Source organism: Aplidium turbinatum, chromosome 13 (assembly GCF_918807975.1).
Source record: "Aplidium turbinatum chromosome 13, kaAplTurb1.1, whole genome shotgun sequence".
Taxonomy (NCBI): domain Eukaryota; kingdom Metazoa; phylum Chordata; class Ascidiacea; order Aplousobranchia; family Polyclinidae; genus Aplidium; species Aplidium turbinatum.
In genome coordinates, this window is record NC_137484.1 from 12,063,124 (window position 1) to 12,083,639 (window position 20,516).

At 36.6% G+C, this 20,516-nt stretch overlaps 1 protein-coding gene across 1 annotated transcript in view; it reads right to left on the reverse strand.

Moving 5' to 3' along the window:
• The window catches only part of LOC145781651 (NFX1-type zinc finger-containing protein 1-like), a 76,399-nt gene that overhangs the window by 45,244 nt on the left and 10,639 nt on the right, over nt 1-20,516 (reverse strand). The window contains exons 3-18 of the mRNA XM_082593326.1: nt 18,208-18,304; nt 17,473-17,615; nt 16,843-16,989; nt 15,789-15,880; nt 15,223-15,312; nt 14,953-15,065; nt 13,865-14,176; nt 13,203-13,326; nt 8,738-8,867; nt 7,906-8,109; nt 7,169-7,422; nt 6,330-6,473; nt 4,387-4,464; nt 3,136-3,216; nt 2,431-2,514; nt 2,185-2,328 (exon numbers count right to left, since the gene is read on the reverse strand). Of these exons, the coding sequence (XP_082449452.1) occupies nt 2,185-2,328; nt 2,431-2,514; nt 3,136-3,216; nt 4,387-4,464; nt 6,330-6,473; nt 7,169-7,422; nt 7,906-8,109; nt 8,738-8,867; nt 13,203-13,326; nt 13,865-14,176; nt 14,953-15,065; nt 15,223-15,312; nt 15,789-15,880; nt 16,843-16,989; nt 17,473-17,615; nt 18,208-18,304 (2,237 nt within the window). The remainder of the gene's footprint in view (nt 1-2,184; nt 2,329-2,430; nt 2,515-3,135; nt 3,217-4,386; nt 4,465-6,329; nt 6,474-7,168; nt 7,423-7,905; nt 8,110-8,737; nt 8,868-13,202; nt 13,327-13,864; nt 14,177-14,952; nt 15,066-15,222; nt 15,313-15,788; nt 15,881-16,842; nt 16,990-17,472; nt 17,616-18,207; nt 18,305-20,516) is intronic.

A 20,516-nucleotide genomic window follows, 5' to 3' on the forward strand; every position in this document is an offset into this window, starting at 1 on the left:
ACGTTCTTCAAAACTGCAGTGTGAGTATTGGTTACTTTTAAAATAACAATGCGGAAGACACCAAGACTGTTGAGTTAGCCTACTGTAGCCTACAACAAAAAATTATGTAGGTTAATACAGTAGCGTACCTAGGGAATGGCAAGCAGGGCTCGAGCCATGGGCGCCACATTGATAAGGGCGCAAAAATCGGCTGGTAAAAGTTAAAATTTGTAGCTTACACTTTCTTCAAAATTTAATTTGCGCCCAATACAATACAAAGATCAAAAAGGAGTCTCTCTTTTACTGTAGCCATTGTTAAACATTGGAATTGTGACTTTGTCAAAGCAACATTGTGCCTCTCCTGGCTCATTTTGCGTTCAGTCTCAAACCATTGGAAGTTTAGTAAAGTCGCTAAGCAGCGATTAGTTGGAGCTTAGAAGTAGCGCCAGAACTTACTCATTCATTTTTATAAGAATTTATTTAAATTTAATTTGTTGTATCACTTCAATTTGGCCTGACCAGAGCACTCAGTCTGTTCTATAGGAAGAAATTAGCATTAAGGTATTATTGAGCCTATAAGCATGATTATATGAAATTTTGAGACCAAGAATTAGGCTAGGTAGCCTATGATTTATTTTTACGTGCTGTACTGGTGCTGCCTACCAGCAGTCTGAAGTTTTGAGAGTCATTCTCAACTTCACAAGCTATGCTTTATGAATGTACGGTACCTTACTCTACTTTTACCTAACTTGATCAAGTTATCAAATAGATGAAATGAACGCAATTTGTAGTAGAACACACAAATATTGGGAATGACTCGCTATCAGTTTCTTCAATCTCTAGTTAGCATACAACCCAACGGTCACAAAACCTGCCGACATGTCAACAAAATAATGTCGGCGACAAATTAAATTAATCAATAGCCTATTAGTTTTGAAAAAATCTGCCGGACTTGGGTCGTTCTATTTTTATCCATAGTTATCCAACAAAAATACTCGTATCTATAGGTCGGTCACCGCTGCTTGCATCAACACAGCGCTCTATTGAGATGAATTTAAAGTAGGCCTATATACGGTAAGTAAAAGACTATGAAAACACTTTTGTCCATGTAGGCCTATATACAATAATTTTGGACCAAGTCTATTTTAACTTTTACTTCTCTTTTTTAATTCCAAATAATTATAAAAGCAGACCATGAAACAAAGCAATACAAAGAAACAGGAAAGTGGGGCTAAAGGGAGAAAGAGACGAAAGTTGCAAGCAGCAAAAGTTGAAAAGCCAAGCAAGTTCTTCGCTTTAATTGATTTGTAGCGGTATAGGGCCTAATCTGTATTTAAAACACGACCAGTATGAGACACTAGCAAACAATTGGCATTAACGATAGGCCTACACACGACAAACCAACGATATTAGCAAACAGTAATAACTAGAAGGTCATAACCAACTTCTGTCCGATTATGTCCAATATTTTACTTGTTAGTAGGCTACAGTATACACAGCGTCAGATGAAAAACAAAGGGGAAGCCGCGTCAGCTAGTTTTTATGTGGGAAATAACTTGGAAAGAAGGCACAAAGCGCAGCATTTTATCAAATTGATTTGCTCCGCAAGGAGAAGCCTTTGAATTTGAACGTAATAAAATGGCAATAACACATTTATTTTCTTCGTGATTTGTTCATACAAGACTTGTATGCTAATGCCAGCATTTGATAAATGCAAAATAGCAGTACCATCTTTGTATGAAAAAGGGCGCACATCTAAACTTTGCCATAGGCGCCATTTTGCATAGGTACGCCACTGGGTTAATACAATATACAGTACATTCTAACAGTCTTCAGAAGTAGCCTACAATAGGCTAGCTAAGGTGTATGCGTTTGCTCCAGTCCAAAGCTGCTTAATTGCTATCACCTTTCACATGACACGCAAATACGGCCTTAATAGGCTACATACAGTAGGCTATAACGTGCAAATCAAGCGTCTATAGCAGGAAGTTGTAAGTTAAATTTTTAAGGTTTGTATAATGTGTAGCCTACTGTAGTTAACATTGGACAACATTGTTTCTCTGAATGCACAAGCTTGTCTTGTATATGGTGTGATTTTACGAAACACGCCAAATGATCGAGATCTAAAAATTCTAAACTTACAGTATAGCATGCCACTTAACAAACTGTTTGTATCAGGTTCTTTTAAATTGTACATTCTCTCACGTGGGTGTGTTCTCTCATGTTCAAGTCTTGTCTTCACTACCAACACGGCACATCGAATTTCAATCAGGTGGTATCCACTTTGAACCAGTGGTGCTGAATTAAAGGGAATTTCAACATTCTCTTCAAGGTAAGCGTACACGACATCTAGTAATACACAAGTAATCTTTTCAAAACGTTAATGATGACAATACGCTGGACAAAACCTTTGTAAATTTATTCAATCAACGAAAGGTGTTAAACAATTACCAGGGTCTGGCCAAATCAGCGTGAAATGGCGCTTTGGTGGATTGTAGTTAAGCCAATGAAGGAGTGTTCTTCGTTCAAGAGACCCTGTCAAAATTGTATAACCTCTATAAAATGAAATAAAAACAACACAGCAAATAACTAGATTCCAAAGCCAATGAATTTAGATATGTTTGTGCGGTGCTTTACGGAAAGAAAAAATAAAAAACGCTGTCCATGCTTTTTTTGGGTAAAGTTTTATATCTATTAGTCTATATTTCAGTCATTCTGTGCGAAGTAATATAAGTTGAAGCAGTAGTGTTTTTTGAGCAAAATGAATCGAAATGGTGAAAATTGATTCAAGGTTTAAACAAAGCTCTTGAAAAAAATTGACTCGAATGACAACAAGACAAGGGAATTTGCATTAAAACACAATAATCTTTTCACACTTACAAAGCTGAATATTTTGGAAATCTTAAAAAAAAAAACATTTTGCAAAAGTAGCTACCCAATTCAAGTAGGCTAGTATTGTGTTTTTCGGGTTTGTTTTAAATTTTTAGTACCCATCATCAAAACTAAACAAATAAAGTTCTTCGCTAACAAACTTAAATTTGCAATTAAACAACACGAAACCAACACAACTAATTTTGCGTTTTACACAATGCACTGTTGAAAGAGTGCTGACTATCAGTGAAAGTAGCTTTTTAAATGCAATCATTATTTACAAACCTGTTTCCAACATTGCTGTAACGATGTGTTCAAAGTGGTAACCCCAGGCTTGTAGGCGTGGAGCAATAGCTTTGACTGTTTCTACGTAATAATAGTCAAACAAAATTAAAAAGCTTATTTTTTTAAATGGGCATTAAGTTATGCCCTAGCTAGACACTTTTGCAGTAGCAAAGTTTGCTTTTGAATAAAACCTTATTTAAAAAATAAATTTATAAAGTAATGGTTTAGATTTTAGAATAAGCAAAATATTCTTTCAAAACTGTTCTACTGTTTCAATCTGCAGTACTATGTCGTGTCGACCTGCAGTACTATGTTGTGAACTTAATCAAACGTCAAAATTCTCGGGAGTAAGCTATACTGTGGGACTATCACTTGGTAAAACGACACATTATGCCAAGGCTTCCCAAACTAGGGGTGGCGATCCTTCAGGGGATCGCTCAAAAAATTTTAGGGGTCCACTTGTTTTCTGAAAAAATGTTACATGTATACATGTTTCATGAATGTTAAGTAGGCCCCCTACATCCATATTATATTCAAAATTAGGGTTACCATAAGTTCCTCTTTGTAGAGCGCATGTCCTTTGTTTTGATCAAAAAATATTTTATTCTCTAAAGTTGTATAAAAGTGCCCAAATATTTTCTTTTTGCAGTTTAAACAACAAAATGTAAACTCATTCAGCTTGAAAAAAATATCCATCAGTTGTAAAAATAAAACCACAAAATCTGTCAAGATTTAGAAAATATTTCCTTAATTATTGATGTAATGTTTAAGGCTTCAAGGTTAATTTTCTTGGTTTAATGTTTACAGTTTTCTAACATTGTAGGCCTAATGTTGAAAAGATTCTTACAAAACCCTGCATTATGTTGTGTTTTCGTTTATTTCAATCTTTAGGATATTCGTCACTTTTGCAGTATACTTGGTCATTTCTTCGGTTTGTCGCGTTTAGTCTCAGAATAATTCCAATTGTCAGCGTTAACCTATGTTATATCTATGTTCACTTTATACAGAATGTATTAGTAGTAGGCCATGTACCCACGTCATCAACTTCTCTTCAGCGATGAAACCACACTGTCAGTACAATTTGAAGTGAAGTGTCTTTATTCCAAACCATAGATTCTTATTTCTATTACACCACATTGTAAAGATATTTTCACGACGTTGAAATGTGATGCGTTTTTCGTATTACACGAGTATCCTGCTTTTCGTATTACACTGGTATCCAGTAAAAAAACTAACTTACAGATATATTACCTCTTACGATGTATGATTTATTGTAAAGTAAGTTGTAAGGGTTTGTCACGTCCAGCCATAGAAGCAGCGCCGAATCCTCTGAAAATTTATTTACTTGTAAATACAAAAACACAAGTTGCCATTTCATTTCGTCACTAGGCTATACAGATCATAAGGCCTATCGGCACCCAAAAATTATCGACTATGAAGGTTTGCGATAGGCCGACTTAGCACACTGCTTAATTCTGAAAGGTGGCAAGTCTAATATACAGTGCCGTCAATCGTGATAGATCAACTCTTTCTTACAAATACATACTTACAAAATTATTTCTTCATGACAAAAATTAAGTAAACCGTTTTAAAACTTTTTTAAATATATACTTAAATGAACTTATTCTGGTGCTAGCAGGCTATAGCATGATGTCTACTCCCATTAGCATTATGGTGTAAGGCAGTGCTTCTCAACCCCTGGGTCGCGACCCAAAACTGGGTCGCCGTTTCATTTGGCTGGGTCGCTTTAAGATGTGGTGATAAAAGATAATGTCGCTTGAGCAAAGTTAAAACTGCCTGCCACTAGGCTACTTTAGTTTTTGTAGTTTCCACTATTCAAACTATGCCGCAGGTTTCACCCGACGAGGTTACAATGTTCACTTTTATATTGTGACGTTACAGTTGTCTTTCACATCATTATTCTCTTTGCCGATAAGTTGTGGAATAAGAAGATCGCGTCTCAAAAAACAGCATCATTTACCGTTTTGAATCAGTTACTGGAAGACACGGAGTTAGGCTTTCACGATGTCCAGCTTGTCATAGAAAGCCAATTGAGTTCATTGATACGAGAATTTGATTTGATTAACCCTAAAAACGCAAAGGATTTGGAATGGGTAAGCAATCCATTTGATATTGATGTTGATACCATGCCTGAAAACTACCAAAGCATTTTTAGGTTTCAAGAGGAGTTTATTGACATTCAGTGCGACAGTGTATTGATGAACTGTTTTAAGAAAGAAACTCTTGGTCAATTTTGGACAAAAGTCAAGAATGAAAAGACTGTTGTTGGCACGCACGCAGTAAAAGCTCTCCTGCCATTTGTTACTACCTGCCTGTGTGAGAGCGGGTTTTCTGCGCACACTCACATCAAAACAAAGGAGAGAAATTGCCTTCAGCCTGAAGATGACATGAGATTGGCACTGAGCAACATAGCTCCAAATTTTGACAAAGTTGTTGAAACAATACAAAGTCAAGGCTCACATTAATTAAATTCTACATTTTAGTGTTGTATTTAATCGTGTTATTTTTGAGTGTGGCTCATTTTTTCATGCTTACAAAAAGTTGTGCAAAACGTAGTTTTAGAAATAGGGTCGGCAAATCTTCGTTATTAATTTAACCTTAATATTTGGGTCGCCACAAATAAAGGTTGAGAAGCACTGGTGTAAGGTCTAGAAATAATCATATTATCATGCATTTCCATACCATTCTTCTGGAGATATACCCTTCATAAGTCTTCTAAGAATGACACAAATAAATCATTGGAAGTTTTTCACCACATCACCTTTCAGTCAACACAATCAAGCAAAGAGAGCAAAGACAATCAACAGCTGGGGACATTGTCTTTGGAAGTATGGTTTTAGTGACCAACCACGAGAGCTAAATTTCTTATGTTGGCTAGGTCACATGTTTGTGGGTCATCGTGGTAAACCTTACGCTGTGCGTGATGGTTGGGTGACAAATGGCGGTAGATCCCAAGCTATAGTAGATTTGTAGCACCATCATTTTTAGTCAATTTCTAGTGCACTTTCGGTGATTTTACTGTAAGCTGCACTAGGCTTTATATAGCTGATTGTTTTCAATTTTAGCATGTCTTACATCATGAGACTTGTACTATTTTCTCCCTACAAGCAACACTTTAATCAAAAAAGATAGCGGCTTTTATTCCGTTCAAACGCTAGATCACCCACTCTCACCGTATTCATTGCTCTTCCTCAACTGTTCGTACATGTGATGAGGAATTACCAGTTTCAGCTTTTCCAGACGAACAATTGACTGCGTTGTCAGACCATGCATGTGAACGTGCATTGTTACTTGGTCTTTCTGATCCCATACGTCTCCTGACATACAAAAATATAACAAATTTCCGGCTACGTTTGTTTACCTTGAAAGTTAAGTCCATAACTACGTTAACAGACTGGGATTATATTCTCAGTCTAAGCATTTCAATAATTATATTCAACAATGATTAGCTTAACCGTCGAAAGTAAATCATTGTCAAAAATCGAAATCTACAATTTCATGAAATAAGCCTAAGAGACAAAAATATTTGAAAAACATAATGTTAGAATATTATTAATTTATGTTATGGCTTGACAAAACCGGAAACCCAAGCGTTGGTGGACGTGGCGCGTTTGCGTGCCCAGTATCGGCAAGCGTGGGTAGACACAACTTTTCGTTGCTCAACGTCGGAACAGTGTTTATTGTCTTATATAGTACAGCTTGCATTACTTCGACGAATGCCTTGAACAAAAACTTGTTTGTTCACAACTGGTTTTTAAAAAAGTCGTTTTACATTGATTGAAAGCCTAAATACGTTGAATCTATGTAAAAGAGGCTAATTTAATGTTTGGAGGTATGTTTATTACTGTTTGAAGTTATTTTTATTATTGTGTAGGCCTACTTCATAATTATGATGAAGTATGATTGGCATGCAATGTATAGGCTATGTAGCATTTCGACATATCGGGTTGTCGAATTTGGAAAGACTAAACGTGAAAGCAACTGTTTCAAGATCTTTTGAGAAAAATATTACTTTGACAATCCCATGTAGGTCTACGTCCAGGAAGTTGCTGTCGATCTTTTCGCACGTTGTGAAGCATGTATTTTTTCAGGCTCTCTGTCTTACAACCACCTCCGACACGAATGATTTGTCCATCGCGATAAAATTCTGCGATTCCTTCCAGGAACTGATCAAGGGCGTGGTTGGTGTAACACACAACGAGGATTTGAGAAGAATCCTTCATTTCTTGGGGTGTAAATCGAACTGATGAGCGTCTCATTACATTTCTTTAAAAAGAAGATAGAATCAAGTTTTAGTCAATTTGTTAATCATTTCATTTATTTTTATTTCCAGCATTCGATGAATGCAAAATAGCAGGATTATTTCCTTTAAAGATATATATACCGTACATAGATAGCAAGACGTTCTTGAATGACTTACAAGCCGTTCTTTAAGTTCAATTAAAGGCATGCAAATCGCTTTTAAATGTATTCGATGCGCTAAATTGTATAACACATGTTACAAAATCACATGTCTGTTTCACATGTCATGTACAAAATCATATCACATGTCATGTCATACAAAAATTGTTAACCTTTATTTTTTTTTTACTTCTTCTTTGTGACATTTGTTGTTATAACAATATCAGGCAGTAAAAAATCAAAGTGTGAATTTTCGAAAGTTTCACTCAAACGGTCACCAACAGTTGGCAAAACTTGCAAAATTCACAATAAAAGTAACAAATACAAGCAATCTCAAGCAATGTCTACCTGAAACGTCTGTTATCAGCATCCAGCAACAACTTCATGATGGCCAGCCCCACGTGGGTCTTCCCTGTTCCAGGGGGACCCTGAATCACAGACATCTCGTTGGTGATCGCGTTTCTGAGAGCAGCCACTTGGGAAGGATCCAACTGAAGATCTTCTGCATTCGGCCATTTGTCCTCTTTTAGGATATCAACCTTGGTTGCGTCACTTGGTCCACCTTCGCTGGAGAGTCGATCTAAGATAAACGTTAGCATGTGTGGAAACATACAAATGTGTAAGCACAAGTTAATTTTTTGTCAAATATAACAATGTTCTTCAGTTACACACTATCCATCGATACGTGCTTTCAAACTAAACAAGTTAACTATTCACTGTGAAAATCAGTGATTAACTTTTCTGAAAAATCAACTTAACGTCGACATGGTGAAGCTACATGTTTTTCAGTGGTAAAAATTGATTTTTGCTACAAAGGTTAGGCATGTAAGCTTGAATCTAAAATAATACCAATCACGGAACTGTTGAAGCAGAAATCTATTATTATCGACAAACTGTTTCCACGAGCCGTTGACACAAACTTTCAACAGCATTCCATAAATCTTGACATATGTTGCTGAGCATGATGTTTACAGGCCTACCGAGAGAATATCACTTGAAATTTAAAAAGTTTTGAAAAGCAGAAATAAAACCCGGATTCAGCATAGGCTACTGCGCAAACTTCAACTTCATAATTGATGGAACCTGAAGTGCTGAAGTTTATATAATACTCAGCCACTTCTACAGCAAAATATACATAATTTAGCCTATGTTTGAAAGTGTCAACACGTAGATTCAAAGCATACCATTTTCATTTAAAATGCTCTTGAAATCATATTGAACAGCGGCTGCTCTTCCTCTTAAGTAGCGAGGAGGTTTTACAGTTTTGCCACAAAAAACGATATAGCGTTCCAACGGAAGTGTTTCAACTTCTGAAAAAAAAACGTTTAAAAGTGTAATTTCACTAGAAACAAACATCCCAACCAAAACGCTACAAACATCGATCAGGTTTTCTGCTAAATAAGCATCTTCGAATAGACAAGTACTATTTGGTTGACGTTGAGCCATTCTTTGCAATACAAAATACTACTAAAATTGAAATGTTGAACTACACAATATTATAAACAACCTATACTGTATTCCAATACAGGAGCGGATCCAGCAAGTAGCCGTAGAGGGGGCGATTTTAGCTAATCACAATTATCTGTAGGTCTACATAACACAACTTGCAAATAAAACGTAAATAAAGTTACTCTTCTGTGTTTTAGTGAGGGGGGGAGTGCGATCGCTTTCTCTGGATCCGCCACTGTACCAAAAAAAAAAACTAATAACTTTCTGATCCTGTTCCTGATTGAAGACATGAAGTGGCTGAATCATAAAATTAATGCAGTTACAGTTTTTTAATGAGCATTATTACAACTAGAAAAAATAGTCTTTCTACACTAAGGAAAAGTCTCCAGACGTTAAATCAATGCAAAAACGAAGATTGCTGGGCAAGCATGCCTGCACTTCAAAACTCATCTGAGATTGACCTAACACAATTTTTTTGTGATGCTGTAAGTAGAGTTAGAAACGTATATTGTTTTTTGCACAATGTGCTTTGTGACAAACGGTTCTACCAGAGATTGCTTGTATGTAAGTCATCTATGGTCCTACATAAATAATCAATATAGTTTCTTGACAAAATGAAACAAAACTTAAAACAACAAAATGAAATAAGAATATGACCGAATAGAGTTCAGAATACAGCATAAAACAAGACTTGTGCCAATCAATGATTAACTGCACAAGTGCACAATGCACATCAAACCAAGCATTGCCGTCGTCAAAATACTCATAAAAATACAAAAACAATTTCATTTTGGTAAAAGAACGTTCTGAGAGTTTTGAAAAACCGTTTCACTCGTAAAAAATATGTATGTTTTGGCAATACAAAACTGTGAACCACATAGGCCAATAGCCAAAGCAGTTAAGCACACCAGTTCATTGACTGTCGTAAAAAGGAATAGTGAAATATTATCGGGAAAAGCAATGTGTACAGTTGCATTCCGCTAAATCGGACTAACGCAGTGGCGTATCCTGGTTGATTTGCGTAGGCATGCAATGGAGGGAGGGTCATAGCCAGTGTAGGGGGGTTTGGGGGCATGCTCCCCCAGGAAAATTTTGCAAATTTGCCTTAGGTTTTATAGCTTTTCTTGCAATCTGAGCTTTACTTAGCTGATAATTGTTTGAGCTGTTTTTCAAAAAATGAGGTTTGAAAGACATCATGAATCCAATGTCTTAATTTTATATGCCATGTTAAACATTCAATACCAGTTAGGCTAAAGCTTTTTGCAATGCAATACAACGAATACCAGATTAAACCTGGCCAGCTGAAATAGGATCAGATTACCGAATACCCAATCGAAAGATCCCTGCTGCTCTGTGACATCGCCAATGACGAAATCTGACTGAAAACTTTGATACAGTATAGGCCTAGACTTACACTATCTACAGTAGAGTTACATTATCTATACAGTAGAAAGCCGCAAGGACTTAAACTATGAGAACCAAAAGAAAAATAGGCCAAACAAATGCCAATCGGGAAACTAAAAAATGCCCAATGGCCAAATAGTCCGGCCAAACACTTTTCAAAAAAGTCAAATTTCTTAAATTTGGTTGTAACAAGCCAATCTGGCAACCCTGTCTACAGATAGTGATTTTTGCTTTGCAAAAGCGACCAAGGCATGCAATTTCAAATCTGCATGCCTTGGTCGCCTCTGCGCCACAGCGTTGTAAAAGAGCGGCGATTAGGCAAATTGTATTATCAACGCATGCTGAGCTCTCCTCTGCATGCAGGGTTGCCAGGGTCAGTGTCACGATTTCTTTCTATCTCTTACCAGGAAAAAGACTTGGAAAGGTTCAATGACGTAGTTTAATGGGTCAAACCGAAAAGCAGTCAATTAAATGTCGAATAATTCTACTTAGCGAAATGATAATCTGACTTCTTGAAGAACTTTAACGAACGGCTTCTCAAATAACTCTAATTTCTGCATCAACTATACCAATTCACAACTCATAGCACAACTCTCATAATCAACTCGTAACAATCACCATAATAATAATCTCAGAATCTCAGAATAATCATTACACAAACTACACCACTATTTATAGTTGGCTGTTCAGTCCAGTAACTTCGAGAGGGTTACATCATAAAGAACCATCGTTCGGTCACGTAGCATTTAAAAGGTAAACAACAGAAGTCTCTAGAAGGTCACGTTCGCAAGAAGATTCTTACATAATAACGATTTCGCAATCGGACATTTACTGATAAACAACCTTATGACGTCATGACAAACGACGCTCAGAAATCATGAAAAACAACAGAACCTTGTAGATTTGCATGCTTACAGATGATTCCAGAAATACGTTACATAATACAAATTTCTCAATCAGAGGTTACTTCAGGTCATAACCGATAATAACACAACGCACCAGAATTCCATAATGAAAATAGCACATTCGTTGAAGATACAAAGCAAGCCATCGCGAGGCATTTGCACCTTGATTGTGACAGTCAGCAAAGTTGCCAAAGTTTGAAAACGAAGAGTTGCTTCAAATACTGAAATTAAGAGAGCGAGGAGGTTCTTCTATTTTCTATTTCTACGCATAAATTCGTTGTCCCTGAAAGATTTCTGATTTCATCAGAATTGTAAGGCATGCAGTGCATGCCTTGCATGCATGGAGAATACGCCACTGGACTAACGTTTTCGGACGTTAATAGCCTACTTTATAAAATTAACAGCTTTTTCTGATTGTGTGGTATACTGGCAAAATGTTCGCAAGAAAAACCGCAGACACTGAAATCCTAAAATACTGTACTATCAGCTTCCAATCTCTCAAGAGCATAAAAAAACCATAAACGCTAATGCCGCAAGAAAGTGAGAAAAAAAACGAACAGAGCAGTGTTTCTTCTTTTAAATGTGTTGAAAAGAAAAACTGTTTGTGTACTGCTCCAAAGTGAGAGTTTTTTAAGCAATTGAAAGAGAAATTTAGCCTACAATTTTCATCCCAGCAGATGAATTTTCTATTTTTTGATAAAAAATGACAATGATGCGACTTGTAATAAAATAGTTATTAGCGCTTAAACTTGGTGTTGAATCAGCACCACCTGGGAATTCTGTTGAAATAAGAACCTAGGGATGTTAAGGTTAAGTGATTAGTAACTATGTTTAGATTACGCAGTAGGCTATAGAATTTAGAACTTGGCCGAATCATTCTGCTGACTCACTACACTTGTTTATTAAAAGACAGTGATAGGCTACTTATTTAAAGTTGTTTCATAATTGTTATTAGCGTGCTCTCACAATATGATATTATGATGTAAAACAACAATTTGATGTTGCGAATGTTTCATCTTATTTACAGCGCTTCCACTTTTGTGGTAATTACCACAATTGTGGAATTTTCATCATGCTTGTGGTAAAAATGTGGTAATGAAAAATTTGTGGTAATTTTGTGGTAATATGGAAATTGTGTGTGGAAATGTTGCCAAAATGTGGAAATTATAAATTTTGAAAATTTGACATAAAATACTATCAATAAATAAGAGCATCTGTTGTCTTCCGAAATCGAACAGATATGCAAAAAACTACTTATAATAGCATGTGACTAGCATGTTCCGCTGTTTTCGGTTTGATTTTGGAATGCATCCTGACTTTTGACTTTGAACGTGGGGTAACCATATTCATAGTCAAGATGTCTTTCAGATTCTAGCTGCGGTGTCAAGTACAGTACTTTGCTCACTTATTTTTAATAACCGGACGTTTTAATAACCCGTACTGTTAATAAACTGAGTAGTTGTTTTAGACTTTATTTTACACTATATACCTAGTGTAAATATAGCCAAATAATAGCGTTGCCAGATAAGGAATTCTGTCCTATTTTGAGAAAAGTTTAAAGCTGTTAAAAACAAAAACTTTTTTTTGGAATTTTTTTTTTAGTTTTGGGTAAAGATCAAAACCCTAACCTTATTCCTAAGTCTAACCATTACCTTAACCCTTCCTTACTTTAATCCTAACTCTGGCAACACCTGATTGTAACCATGGCAACAAGTGGGTAAAAATAGCCACTTTGTTAATGTAAAAGTATGTCGAAATACGGTTAAAATCGGGAAGAAAATCAAAGTAAAAAATGTGGTAATCTGAGGACAAATGTGGTAATACAAGTGGTAATCTAGCTTTGTGAAAGTGGAAGCACTGCTTATTTAGGCTACTTCAGAAACTTACCTTGCAGCCCAGACAGCACATGACGATAAGCCTCAAAGTAGCCTTCAGTTTCAACCATGTAATATTTTTTCTTCATGTCATCTTTTGACACAAGCCTGTTGCCAGCAACTCCTGCAATGCGATACTTTTTATGTTAGAAAACGCTGTTTGTTACTTTTTTCTCAAGCTCTCCCAAACATTCGATTTTAAAATACGCACGAAATAAATTACATTTGAAGAAGCTAAAAGTGCTGGTTACCACAACAAAATTAATGTTTATGTAGGCCTAATGAGTAATATTAGGCAATTGGATTGTTGCGCACATGCTGCCATTTTGAAGTAAAATGATGCAGACATATAAGCAGTAGGTTACATCAACTTTAATGCTTATTTATATTTTTGATATTGACCCACTGCTCTTCATTACGTGCGAGTTACTTTTCCAATTAATCTTTTGGATTTTTCACAATTTCTTTACAACTTAATCCGAAGCATAAATAATAATAATTTTTTATCAATGTTAACATTAATATCTTCATTGAGCTTAGCATACACAGCTCAAAAAGTTGGATGCCTACAAGAAGAGCAAGACTTCCAAAGGCATGAGATGCAGACATAGCCTACATTGGAGTAGCATTATTAATAGTTGTGTTATGTTGTCAAATAAATCTGTACAAGACGACCGTAATGACAGCATCTCCCACAAGAGGGTCGCATGATCTTTGAAGAGCTGTTGATACTATAGGCTGCTTACTTATCTTTTCTCTCGGACTCGCTTCATAATTCTCTTCATCGGATTCACTCGTGAATCCACTCCATATGTTTGACGAATCGCCATATGGCCATCGTGCTTTTCGTGGCTTTACAACTCTTTTCGTTTCATGGTCAGGTTCAGAGCCAAATTGAGCGTTGCTGCGAGCAAACTCCAAATCGACAAAACCTTTCTTCAGCTGATTTGGATCTCTGCCCGCTATCGATGCAAAAAGAAAGTGCCTCTGAAAGCAAACAGTGTCGTCATAAGTACATCTACTTTCGGTGTAGTGAGGATTCCGTACGTAAAGCAAAAACTTTAAAGCCGTCAATTGCTATACAAAGGGGCCTTCGTTACGATTTTCTATAGTTTCATTCACAGTGGTGTTTAAAGTATCTAGATTCATCCGAGATACACAAGGTTGGTTTGTTTTCAATGTTTATCCTCGGAGTGTAGAGACTTTTTACGCAGGACCGGTTACCGAGATTAGTAGAGTGAAGGTTCCGATTGTTGAAATGTTGTTGCCGGGAATAATTCCATCCACAAAGTAGGCTACGCCTCGTCTGTGCATGACTATCCATTCAGCAAATACATTTAGTGGATCCAAAAAATCGTTTTCTTATATGCGTGTAACATGATGACTAGAACTTGCAAGTTTCGCTCCAGGAATTTATTTATGAGATCTGGCAGTTATCATCAGTGCATCTGGCTCATGCTGCGGAAGTTTTATACAAAAAATTGAGCACTTTGAAAAGTTACCCTAATGTGCCCTTTAACTGTTCTTGTCTTGAGTAGAGTGCGGACAATTTATGTCCATTACTGTTTTTCACCAAACTGATTGAGAGGTCGTGGTTTTGCAATGCTAAAGTACAGAAAGAATTTGCACATTGTTTTAACTGAGATTTGGTGTTAGGATACCTATATGTTAAAATACGTTCTTACGATACGGATACGGCCTCAGAACGCAAATATAGCTTCAGAAATCACAGCACCAACACATGTGAGAATCTGCTTTCTTGCCTTAAATTTGTCAGCAGAAAGGCAGACCAGGTTTCCAAACATTAATCTTCTCGAAGTTTCCCATTTTACGCGTTGAAGTTTGGAAGGGTTAAAGCGAACTCGGTATTGAGAGCCTAAAATAAACCAATGAGATTACCATAATAATTAACAGTTCGTTTTACAAACTTCTATTGTCTTTTATCGGTAAGTTCCACGTCAAAAGTTGCTCACTGTAAACGCTTTAGTGTTGCAGGAAAGAAAAACATTCAAACAAGACTAGTTACCCTATACCTGTTTTTCCAGAGAAAGCGTATTCAATCGTTACATCCTCGTACACTTTCAAGTCATGGTGCCTTTGCTTGTGTAGTCTGATTTCTCCATCTGCAAATTATAGCTATAATTTCAAATGCTTTAACATTGACTTCAACGTTTTAACCCCAATTGCTACACATTTTAGTTTGATTTAATTGGTATGGTCACCGAGAAAGCGTGCGTTGTACACAGGTAGCAATATTGGGGCAAAAAAATGCAAAAAAAATCCTAAAGAAGGTGATAATTTTTCAAATTTTTTTGCAGAAGGCAAGTTCACAAAATTTCATAGCCTAACTGTCTTTGTGCTTGGTTAAAGCTCAGCTTTTAAATTAATCACTTTTCTTAATTTTTTTTTTAGACAGCTCTACATGGTGCCTCCCAATCATTTTTCTTGATTCTCTATTAAACATGACCATCATTTTAACTACAAGTTTGCAAATACCACTAAAAATGCAATATTAATCTTTGAATTTTGTCGTATCGATTCATAACGACATAAAGACAACAGCTTCATATATGAACAGGATTAGACTACATACACTAACCAAGAGTAAAGCATTGCTGTATTCCTTGTCTTAAAGGTCTCACAAAGTCTTCTCGGAGTAAACGAAACTGCACGTCCAGGTAATGATCAGAACTGTTAATGTAATCGTGTAAAGTGTTAGATTACAGACGATTTATTCCCCCAATGAAATCTAGAAACAACTTTGTGATAGCTGCCTATGAATAACTTGCTTGAAAGAAACAAATGAACAGTGAACTTTGATGACTACTTGACCGAATAGTCCTATTGCGAAGAACTCACACTACTAAACAATATTCTCTGGTAATGACTTTCTAAACCAAAAATGCAATTAAATCAACGTTGATAAATTAATAATTGATTGCAGCTCAATATTTCTCAAGCTTGATCGTGGCCGTTTTACATATTCGTAAAGGCTGAAAACCTTTAACACAGGCTCCGATACGGATGTTGGCACAGTATAAAGTTTCCGCTTGTTATTTGAAGTGTTGTCGTTGGTCCTGTGTATGATGCATACATGCATCCTTGATGTCCAAGAGGAGAGGTAGCATCTTACCCCAAACAGGCCCACTGGCGTAGAAACACGCACCGCTGGTAGGGCTTGACTCGATGCCCTTGCTAGGCAGATCGGCATCGTAAGCGAAGACTAGCTACAAATTACAACTGCTATAAAGGCTGTGCCTTGAAACAAGGAAAACTAAAGCCATGTCAGTCAACCGAAGAGGCAGCGCGTCACCAAGACCGCTCTTGTCTTTTAGCAAGGGCTTCTTAAGCAAGAGCAGGACTTCCTGTGAAAAAGGTAGATCCAAATACCCTTGCTACCGAACAAGCACTGGATTAAAACTGGACACACTTGTTGGCGGTAAATTGTGCATTCCCCTCGTGCAACTGAATAGGAAACTGTCCGTGAGGTGCGTTAACAGAACGCCCACAGCAAAAGTTGAACCACCATTCACCGTTGGTTGTTTGCATACCGAGATATCACGACGATACGATCGCAAGGCATGTATGTCCATTGCGCATAGGCTTAAATCTGGTGGTACGTGGTCATGTGCATATTTCAAAGTCATACTAACTTGTTGTAAGCTGAACCGATAAGATTGGTTCTCACAAAGGGCGTGTCCAATCCGTTGATGTCATCACTTTCAGGAAAAACAGAAATGTCTCGGAAGTTGTTTGGAGGGGTTTCTTGGTGCATTTGATTTTGATAAAAATCTTCACCTCTGAAAATATTTAAGCAAGGCATCTATTTTTTATTGTTCCTAAAAAGAAGCAGTGTCTGGATACGGGGTAGCCTAAAATGTAACTTGGGCTGTTGAACCATGCAACTGGAGTTTCAGTGGATACCCTACTTGCAATCGACTGCGAAAAAATGAAACGGCGGACAGCAGTTTTTCCCCAATGCCATGCAGCCTCGACAATACCGTTTGTTTTTATAACATTGTTGCCAACTAGAGCTTTTTTACCTGAATATCTCCACTCCTTTGTAGAAATTTGTGTTGTGATTTGCTGACGAATTATTATAAAATGATCAAAATCGTAATGAATTATTATTATTTTTCCGAAAATTAAAGATATAGACTACTTTATGATACAAAAGCTATAGGCTACAGTATAATATTCACATATTATATCAGTTACAAACTGTAGCTGACCTTAACTGAAAATTACATACTGATATAAAATTAAGTCTTTTCATGGCTTACCTAACAACAACTTGTTTACGATATTTTTTATTCATTTCTTCTAAAACATCGTTAATCTGGTTAATGCGTAAAGCGATGTCGTTTTCTGAACCGATCTTTAAGGCTGAAGCGACTTCTTTTACAACAGTGAGTAGCAGAAACGTCTGGAATATGTTGAAATCAGATTTATTACTTTTAGAAAAATACGTTACAAAAAGCTCATTGAAAAACAGGTGCAAACCATACAATTATAAATTGATACAATTGTAAACACATAAAACTAGAAGCCGACATAGCATTTTTAAAGACCGACTCATAACTACGGAAATCCTAAAGTCCTTTTGATTGCGCTTTATAGCTTACCCTGGGACCGAGTAAAACTACCAAGTCAGACTTCACAATATTTTCAAAGCCCATCAACGTCTGAAAACACATCGGACTCTTTCGTATTCATTTCTAAGACTTCGACTTGATGGTGTTAGTGGTGTGACCAGAAGAACAATTTAAGAAGCGGAAATGAAGCAATTATATAACATAGGATATGCTTACAAACCAAATATCCTTAATGGTTAAAGAAACAGTAATGGAGATTGTATGTGTTAATTAAAACGAATAGCTTATTTTGTAGAAAAACAAAAAAATATTTGAACAATTTGTTCCCCACCCCCTTCTACCATTTTCTCCTTTACCGCCCTGAAAAGTAAAAACTGAGGGAAATCGCAAGTAGCACGTAAACACGTTGCAGTAGCCGGTTACCTCATTTTCTGCCGTTGTGGGGATGCGTTCCAGCAAAGCCTTCAACAAATCCAATGTAGTTGAAATGTACAGGGAAGCAAGATTTTTTTTGGTTGATCTGCAGAGCACACTGTTTTGTTTGGGCTTACGATCATCGAATCGAAATAAAAAAATGTTTTTTTGTCTAAACGTTTGTCATTAACCCTTAGAAAGTTGGGCTCCTGGAGTCTTGCTCAGTTTGGGGGGGGGCTGTCGATTCTTCTTATGCTTTAGGAGTGATATCTCTGTTATTTTTTAAGGCACAGTTTCAAAATTTGGGATTCACTTTGTAAAATTATTCACGCTGAGCATATCCGAAAATTAAAACTATGTGAATTTTTAGAACTGCTCATATACGTTGAAATGTTGAGGTGACTTATGACGTTTGGATTAAAGCAATTGTAGCGTGAGTTTACACATTATTTTTTGGTAGAGTAATGAAGAACATGCATTGCAATGTTGTGATTAAAATTTTTTTACATAATTTTACATACAGCCAATTCCCTTCACGCTGTGAAACAGTTAGGATTAACGAGACATGGGCCAAATTAATTACTTTCATCGAGCTGGTGGGAAAATTTTGAACAATAGAATATAAAATATTTCACAGGATGTGCTGAGAAATGTCTTATATCTCTCAATTTATAACCTTTATTCGCTCAAAATTTCAGCTCAATAAAGGTGAATAAAAGTTAGGAAAAGTCAAGAAATCTCGTAGTCGCAGCCTCAGTGGTTTTAGAGATACAACTGTTGATACAAAAAAATTGAACTGACAGCCCCCCCCCCCCCAACCTTCAAAGGGTTAAAAAAATCGAAGAAAATGTATCAAGAGCATGAACAACCAACAGCTACTATAGTGACCGGCTTTATCTTTAAATAAGATTGTCACTACTCAAGTATAGGCCATCTAAAAATCTTATCATACTAATCGAATCCATCTTGCTACTTTCGCTACGCTCACTGCTTCCGCAGTTTAAAAATTCCGTATGATTAGCATGGACCTACATCCTACTACATGTAGGGAACACATCGAGAATCTTCCTGCTCAAGAAAACAACTCATAACGGTGCATTCATTTTCTACACCACTCCACTAATGAAACTCAAGGCGTCGAAACAGTCTGAATGTCTACAAAAGATTCGTCACTACGTATTATGCTATGATGCAAATTAAAACTTAAATACGAAAAAAAAAACGATCAAGTCTGCAGTAGACTTTGCTTCTGATCAAAAGAAAGACTTACTGATAGGTTGTATAATGTATATCAAAACCAATCCTATATGCAATAAAATTACATTCTCTGAAAAACGTGAAGGAGTAGTGGAGGTTTGTGCAAAATGAAACAAACGAAGGCCAATATAGTTGGTTGTGGTTGATTTCGAATCTTTATCCTCGGACTGAGAAAGCCTCTGAAATGTTATTCCTGGCAGTTTCGCATGCAGAGGCTTTGAACTACTGACACAGGCCTGGTCATCGATATTGGCAAAGTTAACCCTTTGAAGGTTGGGGGGGCTGTCAATTCAATTTTTTTGTATCAACAGTTGTATCTCTAAAACCACTGAGGCTGCGACTACGAGATTTCTTGACTTTTCCTAACTTTTATTCACCTATATTGAGCTGAAATTTTGAGCGAATAAAGGTTATAAATTGAGAGATATATGGCATTTCTCAGCACATCCTCTGAAATATTTCACATTCTATTGTTCAAAATTTTCCAACCAGCTGGATGAAAGTAATTAATTTGGCCAATGTCTCGTTAATCCTAACTGTTTCACAGCGTGAAGGGAATTGGGTGTATGCGTGGACCTTTTGTTCTCACCATGGCTTATAAGCGACGTCGATACAGTAAAAGCTTCAACTTTGATACGATGAGTTACCGTCGCTTGCGGTTGAAATCGAGTAAAATTAAACATAAGACTTGGTGCCAATACATCTAGGGTAACAATTGTTTTTCGCAGACAATGATGTCCTTTCAATCAAACAAAGCATACAACGTTATTGCAATGACTCAGCGTCATTTGGAGTAGATTTGATGTAAAATGTGAGATAAGTATTGAAAGTAATCGACTTGTTTCTTTTGATTGCATTTTCCTTTCTCGTGACATATTCAACGTTGTGGACTGTTTTTAGATTGCTCTGTTTGGGCCACAACGCTGTTATGAATAATTTGAAATTTAGCTACTGTAGAAGCTGCGCTGTAACACATTATGATTTTGGTTTCAAATCTTTCCTTCTGTCCGACACACCATCAAAAGCAGAAAAGGCGTCGATGTTCCCAAAGCTTCTCAAAT